The sequence below is a fragment of the Pagrus pagrus genome (assembly GCF_965226575.1).
Source record: "Pagrus pagrus genome assembly, chromosome: 10".
NCBI classification, from domain to species: Eukaryota; Metazoa; Chordata; class Actinopteri; order Spariformes; family Sparidae; genus Pagrus; species Pagrus pagrus.
The window spans coordinates 18,583,688-18,603,169 of record NC_140194.1 but is presented as its reverse complement, the minus strand read 5'-3'; the positions used below and the strand labels follow the sequence as shown (position 1 = coordinate 18,603,169).

Genomic DNA, 19,482 nt, shown 5'->3' with positions numbered 1-19,482 from the left:
TTCAAATATACCCACAGTTTAATTACTGTATGACAGATTTTATTGTTCCATTGGGTTTTTCTTTCTGCTGTGATTTAGCTTTTGATTTTCAACTGTCAGATATTGCAGTATCTTTGAGTAGAAGATTATATGATGCACAAAACTCTCCCTGGTGGAGAGCAAAGCAATGCTTTTTAGTTACATCTCTCCTAGCATTCATTAATGTGATCTGCCAGTAGGGGTCTCCCTATATCTTGAAAATAAGGTCTAACACTTCAATATCTTGTCATCACAATTTGCCAAGATTAAGTCTTTAGATCTCCAATGAACCTTAACCCTCTGAACCCCATAAGATGCTGAGGGATTGGAAGACATGTTTCTGTTTCCCATTACTACACCATATATCACAGCCAGAAACAGTAAATGTAGAAATTATTGTCTGATTTTCACATATCCGAATCATGTTGAATGAGCACTTGTTCGTAAAATCACTTTATTCTACATGTCTCATTCAAGACCAAAACTAAACTCTCTGCATGAACCACATCATGTTATAAATGACGTATAAAGTAATTTTTGACTAATTTTGTAGAAGAGATTATCAAAAAAATTCATCTTGCATCTTTTCTTTTTTTATGATTTGTGGTATTACAACTGAGTTATACTGCTGCTTCTCCCTACTCCTGAAAGGTGCAGCATGATGTCGTCCAATGTGTCCTCCTGAAAGACAGAGCAAGAGAGACAGCTTTACCTGTGGACAGCTAACTAAATATACTACACTGATTGATTTGTTTTCTTGTATTCCTCTTGTAACTGATACATTGTATAAAGGTTGGTAGAAAATGATTATCTTAAATCTTTGCTTCTCTGGATCTCTAATGACTAGCGGATGCTTCTGAAACCAAGTACCAGAGCTTGTTTTACTCTTAGCTTAACACCAAGCCTGTCCTTTATCATGCTTATAATAACTTGTTTGCTTTGCTATAAAGGAACATAGATAGAAAGAGATATAAAAAAAAAAATACTTGAAAAATAAATTCATTAATATGGGCGTGTGCTCATATCTAAAGTGTTTTGTAATAGGCTATATGCAGTTTTACCTGCTTGCCTTTGCCCACACTTAGATTCTTCAGCTGGTAGACAGTAACTTGCCCATCACTGTCCCCTACCAAGACACAGTCTGTCCCTGTGGCAAACAACAGGGACGTCAGCTTGACTCCAGGTGCAGCATGGTGTACAATCATTGGCTCCAGACTAAAAGGAGAGGTTTGTGGTCAGTGGACACAGGATTATTTCTGGCTCATGTTTCAGAGACCGATGTTAATCTGACTCACATGTTTGAATTCAGGTCCCAGATCTCCACTTGTCGTCCAATAATGGCTGCAAATATTGTGGGCCAGTTTGGGGACCACCTGACGGTAATCACGGCCTCCTGGGTGGATGTGAAGCTTAACACAGGAGTGAATTGGTCCTGCTTCCACAACTGGATCGTCCCATCTGAGGAGCAGCTCAGGAACACATCAGAACTAAATGGAGACCATTCGATGTGGTTCACAGGGCACTGAGAGAGAGCAAGATGTGATGTGGTGAATATACTGCAATAACTAACAGTAGAACTCCATATTTAAATTTTTTTATTACAGTCATAGATGAAACTGTGGTTTCACTGAAGTTAACACAAGGAAATGTTTGTTTTGGGTTGTTGTACTGGGGTTGTACTATCTTTTACCAAGTGTGCATTTACACATTTTCATCAAATTAAATGTTTTATCCAGAAAAACTTACAAGGTGTTTTTGGTAAGTGTCCAGGACATACTGACTGTTGGAGAGGGAGCACTTGTGGATGAGGCCCTCCATTGTGCCAGCCAGATAGATACAGGAATCCTGCAGGATAAAGAGCAATCCAGAAGAAATATGTTATATAATTCTCAAGTCAGAGAAACACACAACCTGAGAAGCTCATCGTAAAATGTTAAATTGTATGAATGCAATTTTAACATTTTTCGCCTGAGGACTAGGATCAGTTAGATTTCTGTCAACTTACTGTTGGATGGATGTCAAGACAAAGACCTGGGGTCAATACTGACAGAAAATGCTCTATCTTCGTCTTTGTTCCTGCAGCCTTCTTCTTCTTCTCCTTTCTATTTTGAGTTGTCCTTAGCTCCATCAGGTCTACAGGTATACAGACATTATGATTACTGTGTTGGAGCACTGTTATACAGGGTTCACATGTTTCATAATGATTGTGTCAATAAGTAACAATGTTGCTGTTTACTCTTGAATCTACTACGTTTATTCTTAAAGAGCTTCATTAATCATATGTGTCAGGGCGGGGCAATTAATCAAATTTTATTTTCAATTATGGTTTTGGCAAGTAAATTGAGATAAAAGAATTGTGCCACATTATGTTTCACGATCATGCTCTCACTTTGTTGCCCCTCCCTAAAAGCCCAAACTCAATGTCAGCCAGGCTGTTTAGTTCAGCTCACCGCGGTCAACTGAGATGTCATTAGCGAAAACACGGTAAAGCCACCACTTGAATTTTTTTTGTTAGCTTAATTTGCATTCCAATATCCAAACAGTCCAATAGTGAGCTAAGTATAATCGTGATTGTGATTTTTTTTCCACAATCAGGCAGCCCTAATATGTGTTAAACCATAATCACACAGGCCAGCATACAGTACCTCTGCAGTCAAGACCATCGTTGAGGATGAACCATATGGTAATCCGGCTATCTGCTGACACAGAGATGAGAGCTTCTTCCCTGTCCTCTCTCAGAAATAACATCTCTTCTTTGATCCAGTTGACCTGCCACACTGGATGCAGGTGCCTTTCGGAGCACTCACTACAAAAATATTAGACAAGCTATCAGAAAAAAGGGTTTTATCCAGTTGTGAGAGTTTATTTCCATACTCCACCATCAACACACACACAGACAGTCCTCACCTGCTGTTGGCGATACATGCGTTGTTGTTCTGTCTCTGGACATTGTAGATGGCTATAGTGCCGTCGTACATCCCCACAGCCAGCTGGCCAGGGTTGATGGCTGAGAAGTCCAGAGATGTGACACAACTATCACAGTGGAAGACACGCTCTGGCCACTGCACAGGGGACACATTTAGAATCACTGTCACTCCCAAAAGAATTTGTAAACAGTACAATCTGCCTCTCATTCACCCATACACACCCACAGAGGCAGTAAGCTACCATAGAAGACACTGGCCTGACTATTATAGTAGTGAGTTGAAATAGGGCACTGGAAGATGATGACTTAAAGGAAATACAGTAAAGGGCAAAAAAGTGTATAATTATACCATAGGGTTTTTGAGGGACCAGCAGCAGATCAGACTTGGTTTGTTGTTGCTCGGCTCACAGTCACCATAGGCCACTGCCAGGATATCCTTACGGAGAGTACAGAGCACAAACGGAGAGGATGAATTGGGAAACATTTGACCTGTGCAGTATAAGAAACATCCAAGTAAGGACTCGTAAGACTAGAACTACATAAAAGCAAATGTTAAATGTTAAATATTAAATTCCCATTATAATTCTGAGTGGTATCAAGGGCAACTCCTATAATTTCAACCACTGAATCAGTAATTTGACTATTTTTAAGCAGCTTTTAAACAACTGCAGCTGGTTTACTGTACATGTAGGTGTTCTGGTTTTTGGCATGTGTTACCGGGTTGATCTTGTTCCATGCCATGCTGGTAATGTTGCATCCTTTGGTGAGCTCGCAACTGAAAGTCCAGAGATATTCCAGAGTTGGAGATGAAGAGCTCTCCTCACCCTTCTCGCTCTGTTCCTCAGTCCCAGGCTTTGCTGTGCTGTCAGGGTCTTCAAAAATCAACATTACTATACTGTTACCAGCATTTCTAGAAAAGTCAGTAGAAAGGTCAAAGCTTACCTTCTAGCATGGGCAGCTGTCTATAAGCAGCCAGCTTGGGTTGAAAGATCTTTCCCGCGATGGTCCTCTCCATAACAAGTAAGCTGTGTTGGAACGACTCTGATAATATCAGCTGTGGGTCAGGCTCAGTATTTAAACTGCTCCCACACACACACAGTGAGCCTCTGGTACTGTCTGAGGAAATGAAATATGATAAAATGATACATGCCGGATATTACAAAACAGCAAAAATGGCAAAATGTGTCAGTATATACTGAGTATCGACTATACTGTAATGCTGTGAATGGCTTTAGAACAGACACAATTATTTATCCCTAGACCTCTTCAGTCTGAAGCACACGCTGGGACAAAGAACTGAACATTAATGTTTACCCTGTTACCTGTGGCTACTGTATAGCTGCTGCTGCTCCTGCTCTTCTCTCCACTCTTTTCTTGGCCCTTGCTGGTGCCCACACTACTCTCTGTATGGTCATCCTTGTCAGTGTCAGAGCTTTCATTTTGGTCACAGAAAGAGTCAAAGATGTCCCAGGTAGTAGCAGTCATGCCTGTGGACATGATAACATTTCAACTATGACTGCCCAAAATCCTGCATCCTGCACCAAAATATTGATTCTATCTGGATACCAAACCTTGATGGACTGTGATGTAACTATCTGCAGTTTGAAAGCCAGCTACTATCTGAACTGATAATTGATTATGGCATGAATGTTCAGGTGTTGATTTCACTTAAACATTACCCTGTGACATCAGCTAGAAAATAATATCAGCAAACTAAACTGCTGTCTGCAGAGACTTGGTTTGGACTTTGACATATGTCATTTTTTTCAACCAGTGGTTCACTGCCAGGTTTACATGTGTTTGAAAATTGATGAGGTTTTCTTGCCAGACAAAAGAGTTGAGCTCCATTGAGTAAACCTAAACAACAAACTGATCATTATTCCTATTTATGAATTTGAACAAGTCTTTAAACCTTTATCCTCCTTGACGACCTTGTCACTCTGGGTGTGTTTGTCTTTTGGTGCTCCACTGAATGTCTGTGCTGATTGTAACACATAGTTATCATTGCCTATTCTGTTCTTGCAAAGCTCAGCGTATTGATTGTTTTTCTCTCTGTAAAACATGAAAATGTTGACAGCTTGTTACCAGTGAAGATGCAATTCTTATCTTGCCAAATATTAAAGAAAACCAACAAGCAGAGAGCTTCACTCACTTAATAGCTTCTGCATCATCAGCATCCTCTGTCACAAAGCTGCTTGCTGGTATGTCTATCAGTGAAGTGGTATCTGTCTCGGTGAGGCAGATTTCTACCACCTCATCCAACATCTCTTCCGTCACAGTTTGTTTAATGTTGTCTCTTTTCTTCAGTACCTCTGGCAGCAGACAAAACATAGAAAGTAGCCGTGTATCACACAACAAAGGATTACCTGCTGCAGAAATGTCAGTTCATCATGATAGGATGGTGTAGATTTAACCGTAAGTCTGCATATTATTTTAGCGCATGTAACAATGTAACATTGCATTGTCATTAAATTATTATACTATCAATATTTAAGACTAATTTTAAATAATGGAGGATTTGATAATCACCAGGAGGAAACAGCAATACTAATAAACATATTGACAATATATCTGTTTTAAAAAGAGTATATTAACCACATGGAGCTGGGGGGTTGATTGGTATGTCCAGTTTTTGAGAACTATCCTCAGTCTCATTAGTCAGTGATGCTCTGGTAGACAGGCTGAATGGTAGACTGCTCCCCACAAATGAGCTCCAAACAATGTCACTACTGAGAAAGAGTACATTTTTGTGGTAAGAGAGCTATGTTTGTATATGTATATTTATACAAAGTAAAATGTTGCTTTACTCCCTCTAAAAATCAGCTGGTGTATATGAAACATAATCCCTGGTACCTGGAAGAGTGCACATTGAAGCTTGAAGTGGATTTCCTGTGGTCTGATCCTGAGCTGAAAAAGGTTTCACCCAGAAAGCCTGCTGAGGACGGCATAACTCCCAGCTCTGCTTGAAAAATGGCCAGAGGAGTGATTTCTTTGCCATCACTGTCCAGCATCTGCAAAGATAAAAACCACGGCCAGAATTAGTTAAAACATTTACTTCATAATTTACTTCACATTACAACTAAGTCTAAATTCTAACATTCTGTTTGGATTTTGTTGTTAATTTCAAACTCTTAATGCTTTTAATTGCACATACACAGAGATATATTATTCTTTACATTATTATTCTTAATAGTCTTCCCTTATTAATTTCCTTTGGGTAGAATTCTACGTACAGAATTATTGAGACAAATAGCAAACAAGAAAAACACAGCAAAAGGATCCCCATATATAAACAAGTTGTTTGGTAAGTCTGCTGAACTATCTCAACCTGTAAAGAACTAGCCTCTATTTTGTGTCTCTGCAACTACATGGTCTATTTGAATAATCAAGGTATCATAATAAAGTGAGCACACTTGAAATATTTGTTCAGATGTGTAAGTATAAATATATATGTCACTGGGTCCGAGTAAATGAAGTTGGCACACTACATAAATGATTATAAAAGATTTTTTTTTTTTTTTAATTACAATTTTAGAATGAATCTCCCTAAGGAATGATGCAGCTGCAGCTCCAAATCTCTAGCAAACCATAGCAAAACATCTGAACATTACCTCTGCCAACTTCTATGTTAATAAAGTGCATCAGAACAAAATTAGAGAGGTTTTAGTACAGAGTACTCAGAATCTCCAAATGTGCTATTTTTGCACATTTCAGCACCATCTAAATTTATCAGGTACCAAACTATATATTTCACTTATATGTTGCCATAGGTGCTAAAAAATAGCCCAATTGGGGCTAAAACTGCATTACTCTGAAATGAGTCATGGGTCTTCATGAGTACTCTTTTACTCCAGTAAAATTTGAATGCAGGACTTAAAGTGAAACTCTCGCCAAAAAGCAACCGAGGCTTTATTTATGATTGGGTATGAGTCAAACCTTCACGTACAAGCACACTCATGACCAAAGAGGCACTTTTAAGATTTACCGTAGTTTCGTTTTGGGGCAAGCTCATTTTGAACGGGAGTACATAGGGCATACCACGACGGCATCAAAATGTCTATTTTTAGACCACTAAGAAGGCTCCACACATCATGAAACTTTACTGGTAGCATCACCAGGGTCTCTACTCATGACACGAGCAGTAAGAACATTGTTTGTGTACACAAAGTGTGTGAAAAAGACGGTTTTGAACTACTTACGCTTAGCTACTGGGACTCCGGCGCGCCGCCGCCATTCCAGGCAAAAGGTATCGATCTCCGAGTGCGGCCATCATGACGGAGAGTAACGGTGGGACGCTCTGTAATATGTGGCTCCCTTGTCAACATGGACGTCAGTGTTGCTTTTGACTAACGACAGAACAACGAATTATCCGCGAATTCATCTGGAAATAAGCCCGAGGAGCGTCCCACCGTTACTCTCCGTCATGATGGCCGCACTCGGAGATCGACACTTTTTGCCTGGAATGGCGGCGGCGCGCCGGAGTCCCAGTAGCTAAGCGTAAGTAGTTCAAAACCGTCTTTTTCACACACTTTGTGTACACAAACAATGTTCTTACTGCTCGTGTCATGAGTAGAGACCCTGGTGATGCTACCAGTAAAGTTTCATGATGTGTGGAGCCTTCTTAGTGGTCTAAAAATAGACATTTTGATGCCGTCGTGGTATGCCCTATGTACTCCCGTTCAAAATGAGCTTGCCCCAAAACGAAACTACGGTAAATCTTGAAAGTGCCTCTTTGGTCATGAGTGTGCTTGTACGTGAAGGTTTGACTCATACCCAATCATAAATAAAGCCTCGGTTGCTTTTTGGCGAGAGTTTCACGTTAAGAGTATTTCTGCATGGTGGTATTGCTTTTAAGTACATTAGTTTTGAATACTCGACCCACCAATGCAATTAGTCTATTTACAAACTATACCTGAGCTGCCTTTCTGGGAACCCGATTTTGGCCTCTCTCCAGACGCTTAAGTTCGTAGTTTCTGCCACCAACCAAGATGGAGCTTGGAACTCCTGATACTGAATTATTTATTGATCTAGGAGCTCTGGGAGACAGGAAAATAACACATCAAAATATAAGATTACAACATACATTACAGTGACAAACGGTATGTTTCTTCTCAGCTAACGATAAAGCTGTTAGCGCTACGTTAGGTACCAAACGCTGCTAACGTTGACGTTAGCTGTGTTGAAAAACTGAACTTACAAATCATTAAGGACCCAAGTAGTTTTCTTCTTTTGTTTCACAGGGGTACACATCTTTGTGTTCTCTATGTCCGCCTTACAGTACATATAACGCGTCTGTGTATTTCATTAACTTGCTCGGAGTATATCTCGCTAATGCAGCGAACCTAAAATGTCTTATTTTTAACAGCGGAGTATCTCTCAACGTCTCTAAACGACCTTTGCCCCATGGTTACCATGGCAACATGATGACCCTCGCGCCCCTGTCAGTTAGGAGTCATCTTCAGGTTCAAATTGGCTTCATATGTTTTTCTTGTTTTTCTGCAACTTTTCCTGAAATCTGTAACTGACTTTGGGCCGTTGTAGCTCAGGTATGTAAAGTTTTAATATATATTTAGACCAGAGCGGAGAACAATAAAGTACCATTTCCTGTTTTAACAAATGTTTTAGCACATGTATCTAAATGGCGCCTCTGTTAGCCTATACCATTAATACAAGATATAAAAATGAACTCTGCTGCATATGTCCAAGTGCTTGATAGACAATTTCTGCATGTAACCTATTTCTACACTAGGTGGCAGTAAATCAATGCGATGCTTCAGCTGTTATTATTGTCTACTACATCTCCATGCACTATTACTGCTAATATGCTAGACATGAAACTAGGGTTCGAGTTAAGTGGGAGCTGAGCTCCTATATGGGAGGGTCCTAGCTGCTAAAGCAGTAAAATTACAACATCTGAAGAGTGTCATACCTCCCCAGCAGCTGTTTGAACACACTGTTTTAACTGATCATCAATGCTCATTTTTTAGACTTGTTGCATTGAGAGAAACTGTATAAGCTTTGAGAAACGCTGTATACAACAATTTATTCTTCTTCTTCTTCTTCTTCTTCTTGTTCATTCGGCAAGCGTTATATATGAAGATATTTCTTTCTTTGTGTAAAAAAATCTGCATATACTGCCAAGAAGTGAGATCCTGTCACTCGAGATGTATTTAATGCCAGGTGTGAATTGACGGGCTCTCTTTCTCTCTCTCTCAAAACAAACATGTTCGGCTATTATCCTATTTGGCTTTATCCGCCCTAACGTTAGTTAGGGTTAGGGTCTGTTATTTTAGAGACCCCCACAAACCTCAGATTATAACTCGAACCTTGCCTAAAATTGCAACAACTACAACCTGTGCCTCACATACCATTCCCATCGCTTACTACTTGTATAACAAAAATATCGTACTAATTCTAACCATACAATACTGTGTACCAACCATGATACAATGTATTTTGTAATTAAACTCGCAGGAGCATCAACTAAAAAAGCATTTGCAAAAGTCATTTTTGACATGATCGTCCATTTATGTGAATAACTCAAGACTAACAACAAGTTTAGAGTATTATCTATTATTTGTGAGTATTGTCACATTGGTAAACATATCGGATACCTACAAATTTGCCATGACACTTTGGTCACATTGTTTTATACATCGGATTGACATGCTTCTAAGACCACATTTTCACCAGACCAACGGTTTGAAGTCACACAGACCAGCATGTCTGAGGAAGCCATTCCAAGCTAGGAGAAAAGAGGGACAAAAAAATCCTACGAGGGATGGGTGGATTGATACTGATGTGGACAAAAATAGCAAGTGTCAATACTTGAAAATAGTAGAAATTTATTACAACACTAATCTGACATCAGAGAATATATAGGTACAGTAAAGAATCAAGTATAATCACGCCACCTGGGACGAGGCAAATCATGGATAACCCTCAGTCATTGTTGTCTCTTAGTTAGTATTATCAGGGGGGGTCTAGAACATCTCCAATGTCCCATGTGATCTTTAAACCAAGCCCAACCAAGGTATGGGGGTGAGTAGATCATGACTGAATTTACTTTTGTTTGTGAACTTATTCTTTAAACTTCTTTCCATTTGCCTGCAGCCTAAGAACTTGTGGGCAGGGCCAGCAGGAGAGACACTACTCCACATAAAGAGAGCCGAAGTCATGCCCCTTCGGGTGACCCGAAACTTTCAGATCAAATTTGTATGGTAGTAAATGGAGAGAGACAAATCATTTTTTGATCCTGCTTCAACTGTGTTATGAACTACACATATGATGTTTGTCAATTTAAAAGATAATTAATCAAGTCAAGAGAGTCACAGTTTGTCGTAATTAAAGAGAAACAACCTCTAGTTTTGTGTAAAACTGCTCAGTCAACTACATTGTCTCGCTCAATGCACGTCACAAACACCAACATGGCTGCCAACTCCACACAGAAAAGGGGGGGATCCCTGCGCGCTGTGTCAGTTGCTCCTTCATCAAGCATTTCATCTTGGCCTGGTGGATCTTCAGGCCCCGTTGGTTTTTGCATACTTTGCCGCAGACACATCCTGCAATCGTTGTCGGTACTAAAAAAGGTGAAAATAACAATAAAACTTGCCATATTGACAACTGCAGTTATGCAACAAAAAATGTGTTTCTCTCCATTCACTACCAGACAAAGTTTTTTTGAAATAAGGTCAGGAAAGAGATGTGACTTCAGCTCTTGGACTGAATAGCTGCCATCTTTGCGTTCACAAATATATACCACAATATCACAGCCCTTTTCCTCTGTTTTCTTGTATCTTTTTATTGCATAGACAGCCCAGTTTTATTCAAGGGCTGTCTTTCTAGTAGTGTAGTACTTCTTTAACTCATCACTCCACAATATTTTTTCTTGTGTAGCATTAAGGGTGTAAAACTTGCATAATGTTGTACAAGTTGTACAATGACGAATAAATGAACCCTGAACCTTGAAAAGGGAATCTGTGTCAAACACTTCCGGGTTTTACTGACACTCAAATCACGTGACCAGAACGTCATCCCTCCCCCTCCGCTCTTCCACCCATCACCCCCCTCCCCTCCTCACCGAGCATCTCGGAGATAACGGCCGTGTGTCAGTGCGCCTTTAAGAGCCGTACATCCTGCTGCCCTCTGCACTAAATCTCCATCGCTGCTGTGTGAGGGGGAGAAAACACAGAAAGCCACGGCAATGTCCGCCAGCTCTGCTTTCAACGATGAGAAGGGGGGCTCGTCCAGTGTCGGGGAGCCTGAATATGGTCACGACCCGGCGAGCGGAGGGATTTTCTCCTCCGACTACAAAAGGTACGGAGCCACCTGCCTGGGTGCCGCTTGACGCCGTTAGTATTTGTCATATTGTGGGGGGTAAACCGGGCAGCTAATGGCGGGGGAGGCGCGGTGTGGATGTGGTTTCCTGTCTGCTAGGAAGTGCTATTTAATGTCGGTGGACGGAAAGCAGCATAGAAACCCCCAAACTGAACTTTGTTTGCTATCAGGCCCGTGATTTAAAGCGGTGTCTGCTTTTTTCTAGTCGTGAATCTCTCACCGTGATTTGGTCGCGGATACGGACAAATGATGATCCAGTTCTGGTGCTGACCTGTTATACATGTTCACCCATTGATGTGTGTTCACGGCAGCGGTGTTCAGGGTGTTTATATCGGCATGTTTGTGAGGGGAGATGTGGAAGGCCTGTCAGAGGGGATGCCAGGCCTCAGCGCCGAGCTTTTCAGCACCACCCCTGCTGGACAGCGCGCAGAGCGGCAGCAGCTGCACACATACACATACACACACAGTGTTTCAGTGTATCTTCTGTATGTACACAGTGGAGGAAGAAGTGTTCAGATCCTGTACTTAGGCTAGCTAAAAGTACTACCACCACACTGAGAAAATACTCTGTCACAAGATTATTAATTGGACAAGACAATACAAATAATCATTAATCCTAATGCTGTGTTAGGCAGTATATTCATAGCCTAAACCCATTTGTCAGTCCATAGTTACTTTCAAAATGCAATACATTACTAGTTACCTTCATTTTAAAGTAATATATCACGTTACAAAATTACTGTCTGCGTAAAGTAATAAATTACTAAGGTATGACACTACTCTTAAGTTACTTTAAACAAATGCCCCAATAATCTGTATAGAATAATTAAATTGCCTAGATCTTTTTAACTAAACAAATGGCCTTGGACACAGGGATGAGCAGGCAGACAAAGGATCAAAGTCTGATATATTATGAGATATAATGATATAATAATAGGAATAAATATTTTTAATTCTAGGCTTAGTCATATGAAACACAATAGACCTATACCTTCTATAATGAAGCCTATAATGACACAACAAGACAAAACTAGTTTTCTAGTCCACAGAACAAGGAATGCATGATCATATGTGATTCAAGAATGTAAATTAAAGTGTGCTCAAAGGATTAGGATTCATTCAAAAAACAACAATGAACGTTTCACATCAGTCTGTAACGCAGATTGTAACGCGTTACGTGACATAACTGTAGTAATAAATTACTGAAACATTATTAGTGACGTATTTTATTACTCCGTTAACGCTAAAAGAAATATATTACTGTAACGGTTTGCTTTTTTAACACGTTACCCCCAACACTGAATGATAGCGTTATATTCTTTTAGTTGTTATAAAGTGATACTGCATATTTACAGTCTGACAGATATATTATTTGGGGGATATTATTTGTTCATATTGGCCTATCACATATATATTAGGATCTGCTTATATATTGTCCGATATCCGCTAATATGAAAACAATATGATATTAAACATGAACATGAAATATGAGCCGTGATCCTTTCCAGTGACATTGTCAGTTCTGGACTTTTACTATAATTATATACTATTAATAGAATTTTTTTAGACTGTTGAGGTAGTTGCTTTAATTTATCTGACATCTAATGACATCATATTTTCTAAGCTCTTTGTATGTTTTGTGTGCAAAATTTTTAAAGGTGCAATATGTAAGGATTGGCCACCTGTCAAGTTCATATTCCAAACAAACAGCGGGCAGCATATCACCGCAGTAACTGCTAACTGCTGCTAACTTTAGCTGCCGTTAGCACAGTAGCTCAGTTAGCCGTTCAGCTAGCACAGGAGCAGGACTGAAATGGGCCTGGGCTAGCTGGTTAGCATGCTAACTGGAGTTGATATCTTTGCAACACAACACATCCATCATAACATCGAAGCTGTTTTTTCATCTCATTGTATTGATACCTTTAGTTAATTTTTTGAATGTTTTCAAATCAAATTGTCACACATGGCAAATTTAAATTTGCAAAGTAAGTAAGTTGTTTGCGCTTTAAATGTTGGGCAAGCAGTAAAAACATATCTGTGTCACAAGATTATTAATAACCCAAGATTATTTCCTTTATAAACACACAACATAAACAAACAATCTTAAAATGGATCACTTTAATTCTTAAGCATTTAATTTTACAGTTGAAAAATCAACTTGTCAGTTGCCTCTGGAATTACATAATTGAGACATGTTTCTAAATTACTCATAGTATGGTGGTTCTGTACTGAAATTTCTTGTCTTGATACAATATATCTGCAGTAAATTAATATTGGCCTTCAATTTATATTCTATCTGACCTTGAAATCTGTTTAAAATGTCTTTGTGTATGTGAGATAAATGTAACAAGCTAGAATTAAACTGCTGCATTCCTTTGAAAATACGGATAATAGTTTTTAAAGGCTCTACAAACCCACAGTAATCCCTCACTTGTGTTTTCACTTATTTTGTTGTCAAAAAAGCCGATTTCATCCCAAGCAGAGGTTTACTCAACCAGAAAAAGTGAAAACACCTTTGTGTGTGCACAGCCATAGACATATGTTGATAATACATCAGCTCCATAGTAAGCTGTTGGACAAAAATGTCTGAAACTGCACAATGCTACTACATCACAAGCCTAAACATCATCAATGCTGACTAAATGCATTAATATGACTCATCAGTGTCCACATTCTGTGAGTTATACTGTCTGCCTTTAGATTTGTCAACCTCCGTTGGATGTACAGTACAGACATCTCAGCTTTATTCTAAAATGAACTGTATTCAAATTTATCACTGTCATATGACAATAATATCTGTGATTTCTTATAAATAAGGTTTGTTTTTTTTACAAGGCAGACTTATATTTTGGTATGATTAAAGCCTTGCTTTCTTAAGTCATTTGGAAACAACTTTTTTTTTTCCAGGGGTTGTGTGAATGTCAAATGCAGAGCTGCTATTATTAAATTAATCGCAAACTATTCTGATAATCGATTAATCTGTTTGGGTATTGTTTTTAAAGAAAACTGAAGAAAAAAGAAAAAAACTAAATTCTCTTGAATTCTTTCTTTCAGCTTCTTAAATGTGAATATTTTTTGGTGTCTTTACCCATCTATGACAGAAAACTAAATATCTTTGAATTGAATGGAATTGACTTTGTCTTGGGCTTTGGGAAATACGTTTTTACCATTTTCTGACATTTTAAAAACTAAACAACTGATCGATTGATTGAGAAAGCAATACAATAGAATTGTTTAATCAACAGTGAACATAACAGTTTGTTGCAGCCCTACATTTTAGCCTGCAAGTTTTGTGTCTCTACATTGGCTTTAATCTTGGTTGTTTTGTTTAACACCTGTAAACTGTGCACTTATCTCATTTTGCGAACATGTCTAATGGCAATGCATTACTGTTTAATGCCCTCACTGTTTCTTCACTGAAACTGTGCAGTATAAGCAGCAGCATCACCATAACTTACCAGCAGAGGGAGCTCTTTGTCTGTAGATGTAGGAGGCATCTGTGGATGTGAACTGTGACCTTTGGATGTGGAGGAGGAGATTTAGCCTTGAGGCTGTTTGGCAGACATTAGTCATGCATTTTAAACTACCTGTGACTAAATTCTGCCTTTATCAGTTGATTCTGGTTCAGGCTGGCCTGGGTGTTGTAGTCATGTAGGTCTCTGTTTGCAGAAGTCACAGTCTCATCAGTTAAGGTAGATCAACCGGTTTGTCTGTAAACATGACAGTGAAAGCGCTGACTCGACCTTCACTCTCGTCTCCTTGGAAACATGGCTAGATGTGAAATGTTGCTTCAGTCCTGAAACCATTTCAATCTCTGTGTGTGTTATTACTCTGCGAAAAAACAAACACATTTCCTCTTCTTTAAAAGGTCTTTTCTGTCCCTAAGCATCAGGACAAAAACTCAAGCACACACTTCATCTCATGTGCAATCAGGAATTAATTTTAATAACATTGTTTCCATACAAATACCTTCATCGGGTTTTCTTGAAGATAACCTGGTTATCTTTGTCGCCCCTTGGTCTTCTCCTACGCACCTGTTGATCCACAGGTGCAAAAGTTTTACTCTGTAAAGCTTTCAACATGAAATGACTGTTGTAAGTTTAATAGGGGTGCTTCATTCGTGACTTGGTACAGAGATTTCAGTGCGGGTTGTTTGTTGTAGGGATCTGTAACACATTTAATTCTCAAGTCGTGAAATTAAATGTCAAAGTGAATGTCAAAGTAGTATCATTTTGTATTTGCATGTGATGGTTGCCCTTCTTGGCTGATGATTCAGTTGGATCTGTTGGCTGGATCCTAGTTAATTTGTGAAAATGTCAAATTATGTCAATTGTGTCATACCATTAGCCATGTTGAAGACAACATGTTGTTTTGAAGTAGGGGTGGGCGATCTGGCCATTTCAGATCAATCTTGAAAGCATACACAATCTACTTTTCAGGTGAATTTTAGAGATCTTTGACACAAAGATCCACTCTAGGCAAACAAACAAAAGTGATTTGGCCGACTAGATGGCTATGTTGATTGGATACATTACCTCATGTGGCTTTTTTTGAATGAGATATTTAAAACAAAAGAAGGGGAGGAGGAGCTTGTGCCAAAAAATAACTATTTTTAATGCAATATTGTGTTTTATGGTGCAAATGTAGAAATTCAAAGGCTATTTCAAGTGTGGCTATAGTTTACAGGATTTCAAAAGGAGGATAAAATATTGCAATAATTCATTGTGGATTGTAATTGCTTCTTTGAGGTGTCTTGGGCCCTCAAAAAGTTTGATCAAAGGATAAGTTCACCTAAAAATGAAAATTAGATCATTATCTTCTCACCCTGATGCTAGATTGAAAGTCGGGTGTGTCATAGTCCACAAAACAACAGTGTTGCAGCATTCTCCTAAGTAACTGAAGTAGTTTGAGACTTGTTGCTCCATACAACTTGTCCCAGTAGGACTTCTTCTTTCTTGTATAAGCCCTAAGATCCCAAATAGATTTGAAAAGACAGCATTTCTACCCTCAAGCCCATCCACACATCTCATTTTTGCAAAAAACAAAGTGCAAATTTATGAACAACTGACCAGGCTAGCTACTTCCCCATTTCTGGTCTTTATGCTAAGCTAAGCTAAGCTAAGCTAAGCTAAGCTTACTGTAGGAAGTCACTGTACCTGGCCAATAAGTAGTTTGAGACGTAACTTGCTGAGAACCTCAACTTTATGTTTTATACTGTACTTCTGGCTTTGTATGGATTAAACAAACTAGCTTTACAGCTGTTGGTAGATTTTGTTTCCTTCATACTGAGCCAGGCTAGCTGTTTCCAGTCTTTATGTTAAGCTAAGAAGAATGGTTATGTGATGTAGCCTTTCATTTATCATACATACGTCAAATCTGCTCATTTTACTTTCAGCATGAACACATAAAAGCATATTTTTCCCAAAATGTCAACTATTCCTTTGAAAAAACCCAACAAATGGATAAATAAGGATTTTTAAAAAATGACAGAGACAAGCTTAAAGGCTTATGTTGAGTGTGGTCCCAGTAGGGGATGAATATGAATTATCCAGCTTCAGGACTTACATACATGCCAGAGTTAATTAATTCATGAACGCATTCTTATATTCTCTTTGAGATACTCTGTTGCTATAATCTTACTCCTTTTAGAGAATATGATACTGCTGCACAGCCCTCCAAACTGAGACATAAAAGTTTTGACAAGAGGAGGAGAAAATCTAAAAGATGCTTTTAAATATCAATTGGCAGCAGCAGTCTTCTGTAGTCAGAATGATAAGAGATTTTGCAGAACTGGATCTTCTTTGTATGTTTAAATAATGACTGTGATGTTTTTCATTTTTGTGCTGTTAGATGGAGATTATTTAGACTATATTTCTTAAAAACATGTTTCTTCTACATTGAAAACTAAGAGATCAGAGACTCCGTCTGTTGAACCAGCCAAAAATACTTTCTGGTGCAACTGCAGGAGGGAAATTTACATTGCATTTGTGTTTACAGCATTTACAGCAAGAAAACACTCCATACTAGGATTGTCACTGCAGCCGCACGGTGTATTTCTTGGCAATATCACAGGTCAAACATCTTATTCATCCTGAGCAATTTTCTACAAATCCTCACTGAGCTGTGACAGATCACAGGAAGAGCATATGTGAACTGCGCTTCAAGGCAGTTATTTTGGTTCGAGCCAAAACGAAATGAGTGGGAGAGAGAAAGAGAGAGAAGGGAGAGAGAGTTGTCCTCATCACGACACTGCCAAGAAAGCTGAGTCATGTAAGAAGAGAAAAAAGGCACATCATAGGATATTAAAAATGAATAAGACAGAAATTTTTCAACATAATGAGCAAGAGGAGTGAGTAATATTTCTAAAGCATCTGTCGGGCATCAGAAAAGGTTTGTTAGGTTGTTGGAGTTCAGACGATGGCGGATAAAGAGAGCTGCGTAGAGTGAGTGAATGAGGGAAGCGAGATTTCCAGCCGTTAATGTGGAGAGGCGGAGCGAAGATGACAAGCATGAAGGAGAGGGAGTGATAACGTGGCAAAAGATGGGAGAGGCTGTGTCATTGTTGGAGATCCAGGATATGTGGACATATTGTATCCACACGGGGAGGCAGAGAGAGGCTGGTGCAGCAGCAGGAACCACATGAGAAGCGGGAGGAGTCGCGAGGGGAGAGACAAATAAAACTCCACGCCCCTCTCTGCCGAGCATCCATTTACTGAGCAGCTGATGTCTGCTGCTTCACTGGATGCGTACAGACTCAGCAGTAACAGAAGGGGAAAAAACCCTACAGTGCAGCGGGGCTCTGGATTTGGATAACAGTACCCAGGCAGCAAAGTGTATCAACCTCACCACCGTGGAGAAGTCTTTCAGCAGGCACTGGAGCATTTCTGAAGAGGTTTGCTGCATCATTCGTGTAGGAAATGTTGGATATACTTTACCTCAAAGGGAGTATTTAAAACACAGAATCTAACTGAAGCTGCTCATCGCCTGTCAGAGGAGGCTCTGGAGACTCATCCGGCTGATTAACAGGAGTGGGCTTAAGAAAACTGCCATCATCAAAATTTATCTACCTGGGATTCTACAGGTTGCTCTCAAGCTTTTGGTTCAGGCCAAGTTTCAAACATGACCACCATGCAGAAGCTGCTGCAGCTGCCAGTGAACGCGGTGAACATTGTGAAGACGGTGCAGAGTCAGGTCCAGGGCCAGGAGGAGGACAAGAGCCCCGTGCTGACCCCTGACAGTGGGCAGCACTCCTGGTATAGCGCCCTACAGCCCGATGAGCTTCGCCACCTCCGATCTGGAGGTTCAGGAGGAGGAGGCGGTGGTGGGGATCAGGAGGAACGAGCACCACTGGAGGAAGGTGGTGGTGGAGGTGGTGGCGGCAGTTTCCAAACTCAACCTTTGCGGTAGGATAATCAAGGAGGATCCAGACCTGTTTGACCATTTAATGCTAATGTTTAGTTATATTTACATTTAGCTGCTTCCTTTCCAGGGTAGATTACAGTACAATGAATTGCAAAGTCAGCGTTAGCAACATGGCTACTGCTAAGTAAGAATATGACCTAGAAAGTATTTATACGTAGGCTGGTTTTGTTACCTACTGATCTAGTAAAAATAATGCTGGTTTTGAACCATCTCGAGCCCCAGTGGTAAGAGGAAACACAGCAGCGGGGGAACAGACTTTGACACAACACCAAGGCGCTGCTCCCCATCGATTGAATGCTCATCCATTCGCTCCTGTTTCAACTTGTTTTCTATCACTCTCCCTCTTCGCCTTCTTTGCCCTCTCAGTGGGGTTCATTTTCTTTAGCAGTGAACAGTTTCCACAGTTATTCCAGTTTTTACGCCATAACCCGGGGATAGCAACCTCGGAAAACAATGCTCTTCCCTACTGGCACACTCTTCCTTTGTACCATAACGCGACTTTCATTTTTGTGGGTAAAATCATACCAGGTGGCAGACCGAATAGTATGATGAAAGTGAGATTTATAGGGAACAAATTGTACATGGATGGTGTTATTTTTATAGCCATTGCACTGTGCAATGTGTATTTACTTACTCTACCATTTTGCGTGACTGAAACTCATATTGCATGGATAAAAAGTGTAGACAGTTATTGGAGTATATAGCCCAAAGTATATACAGTGTAGAGACTTCAGTATGGCAGCTAATGATTATTATCTATCAGAGTCCAAGGTCACATT

The 19,482-nt window shown here is 39.7% G+C and overlaps 2 protein-coding genes across 16 annotated transcripts in view; one reads left to right on the top strand and one right to left on the bottom strand.

Moving 5' to 3' along the window:
* LOC311264000 (dynein axonemal intermediate chain 4-like) lies at positions 1-8,340 on the bottom strand. Of its 3 annotated transcripts, none has more exons than XM_084364484.1 (17): positions 8,142-8,340; positions 7,857-7,980; positions 5,798-5,955; positions 5,540-5,673; positions 5,097-5,256; positions 4,857-4,996; positions 4,267-4,431; positions 3,887-4,060; positions 3,662-3,816; positions 3,294-3,380; positions 2,926-3,080; positions 2,664-2,824; positions 2,024-2,151; positions 1,765-1,863; positions 1,314-1,540; positions 1,080-1,233; positions 1-699 (listed from the first exon to the last, which is right to left on the bottom strand). In XM_084364484.1, the coding sequence occupies exons 1-17, from the start codon at positions 8,225-8,227 to the stop codon at positions 628-630; spliced, it is 2,379 nt and encodes a 792-aa protein (XP_084220610.1). In that variant the 5' UTR covers positions 8,228-8,340; the 3' UTR covers positions 1-627. The 3 variants fall into 3 exon arrangements, with proteins under 3 accessions (XP_084220610.1, XP_084220611.1, XP_084220612.1); XM_084364485.1 differs by having other exon boundaries at positions 5,540-5,670; XM_084364486.1 differs by lacking the exon at positions 8,142-8,340 and having other exon boundaries at positions 7,827-7,900.
* Positions 8,341-8,390: 50 nt separating this feature from the next.
* ap3b2 (adaptor related protein complex 3 subunit beta 2) overlaps positions 8,391-19,482 on the top strand; it is a 46,568-nt gene continuing 35,476 nt past the window's right edge. For 4 of the 13 annotated variants that reach the window (XM_084364397.1, XM_084364388.1, XM_084364396.1 and 1 more), the window contains exon 1: positions 11,017-11,260. In XM_084364397.1, coding sequence (XP_084220523.1) covers positions 11,148-11,260 — 113 coding nt within the window. In that variant the 5' untranslated portion in view covers positions 11,017-11,147. Of the gene's footprint in view, positions 8,491-11,016; positions 11,261-17,785; positions 18,685-19,482 lie in introns of those variants that run through there. The other 9 variants (XM_084364390.1, XM_084364385.1, XM_084364392.1 and 6 more) reach the window with 7 other exon arrangements.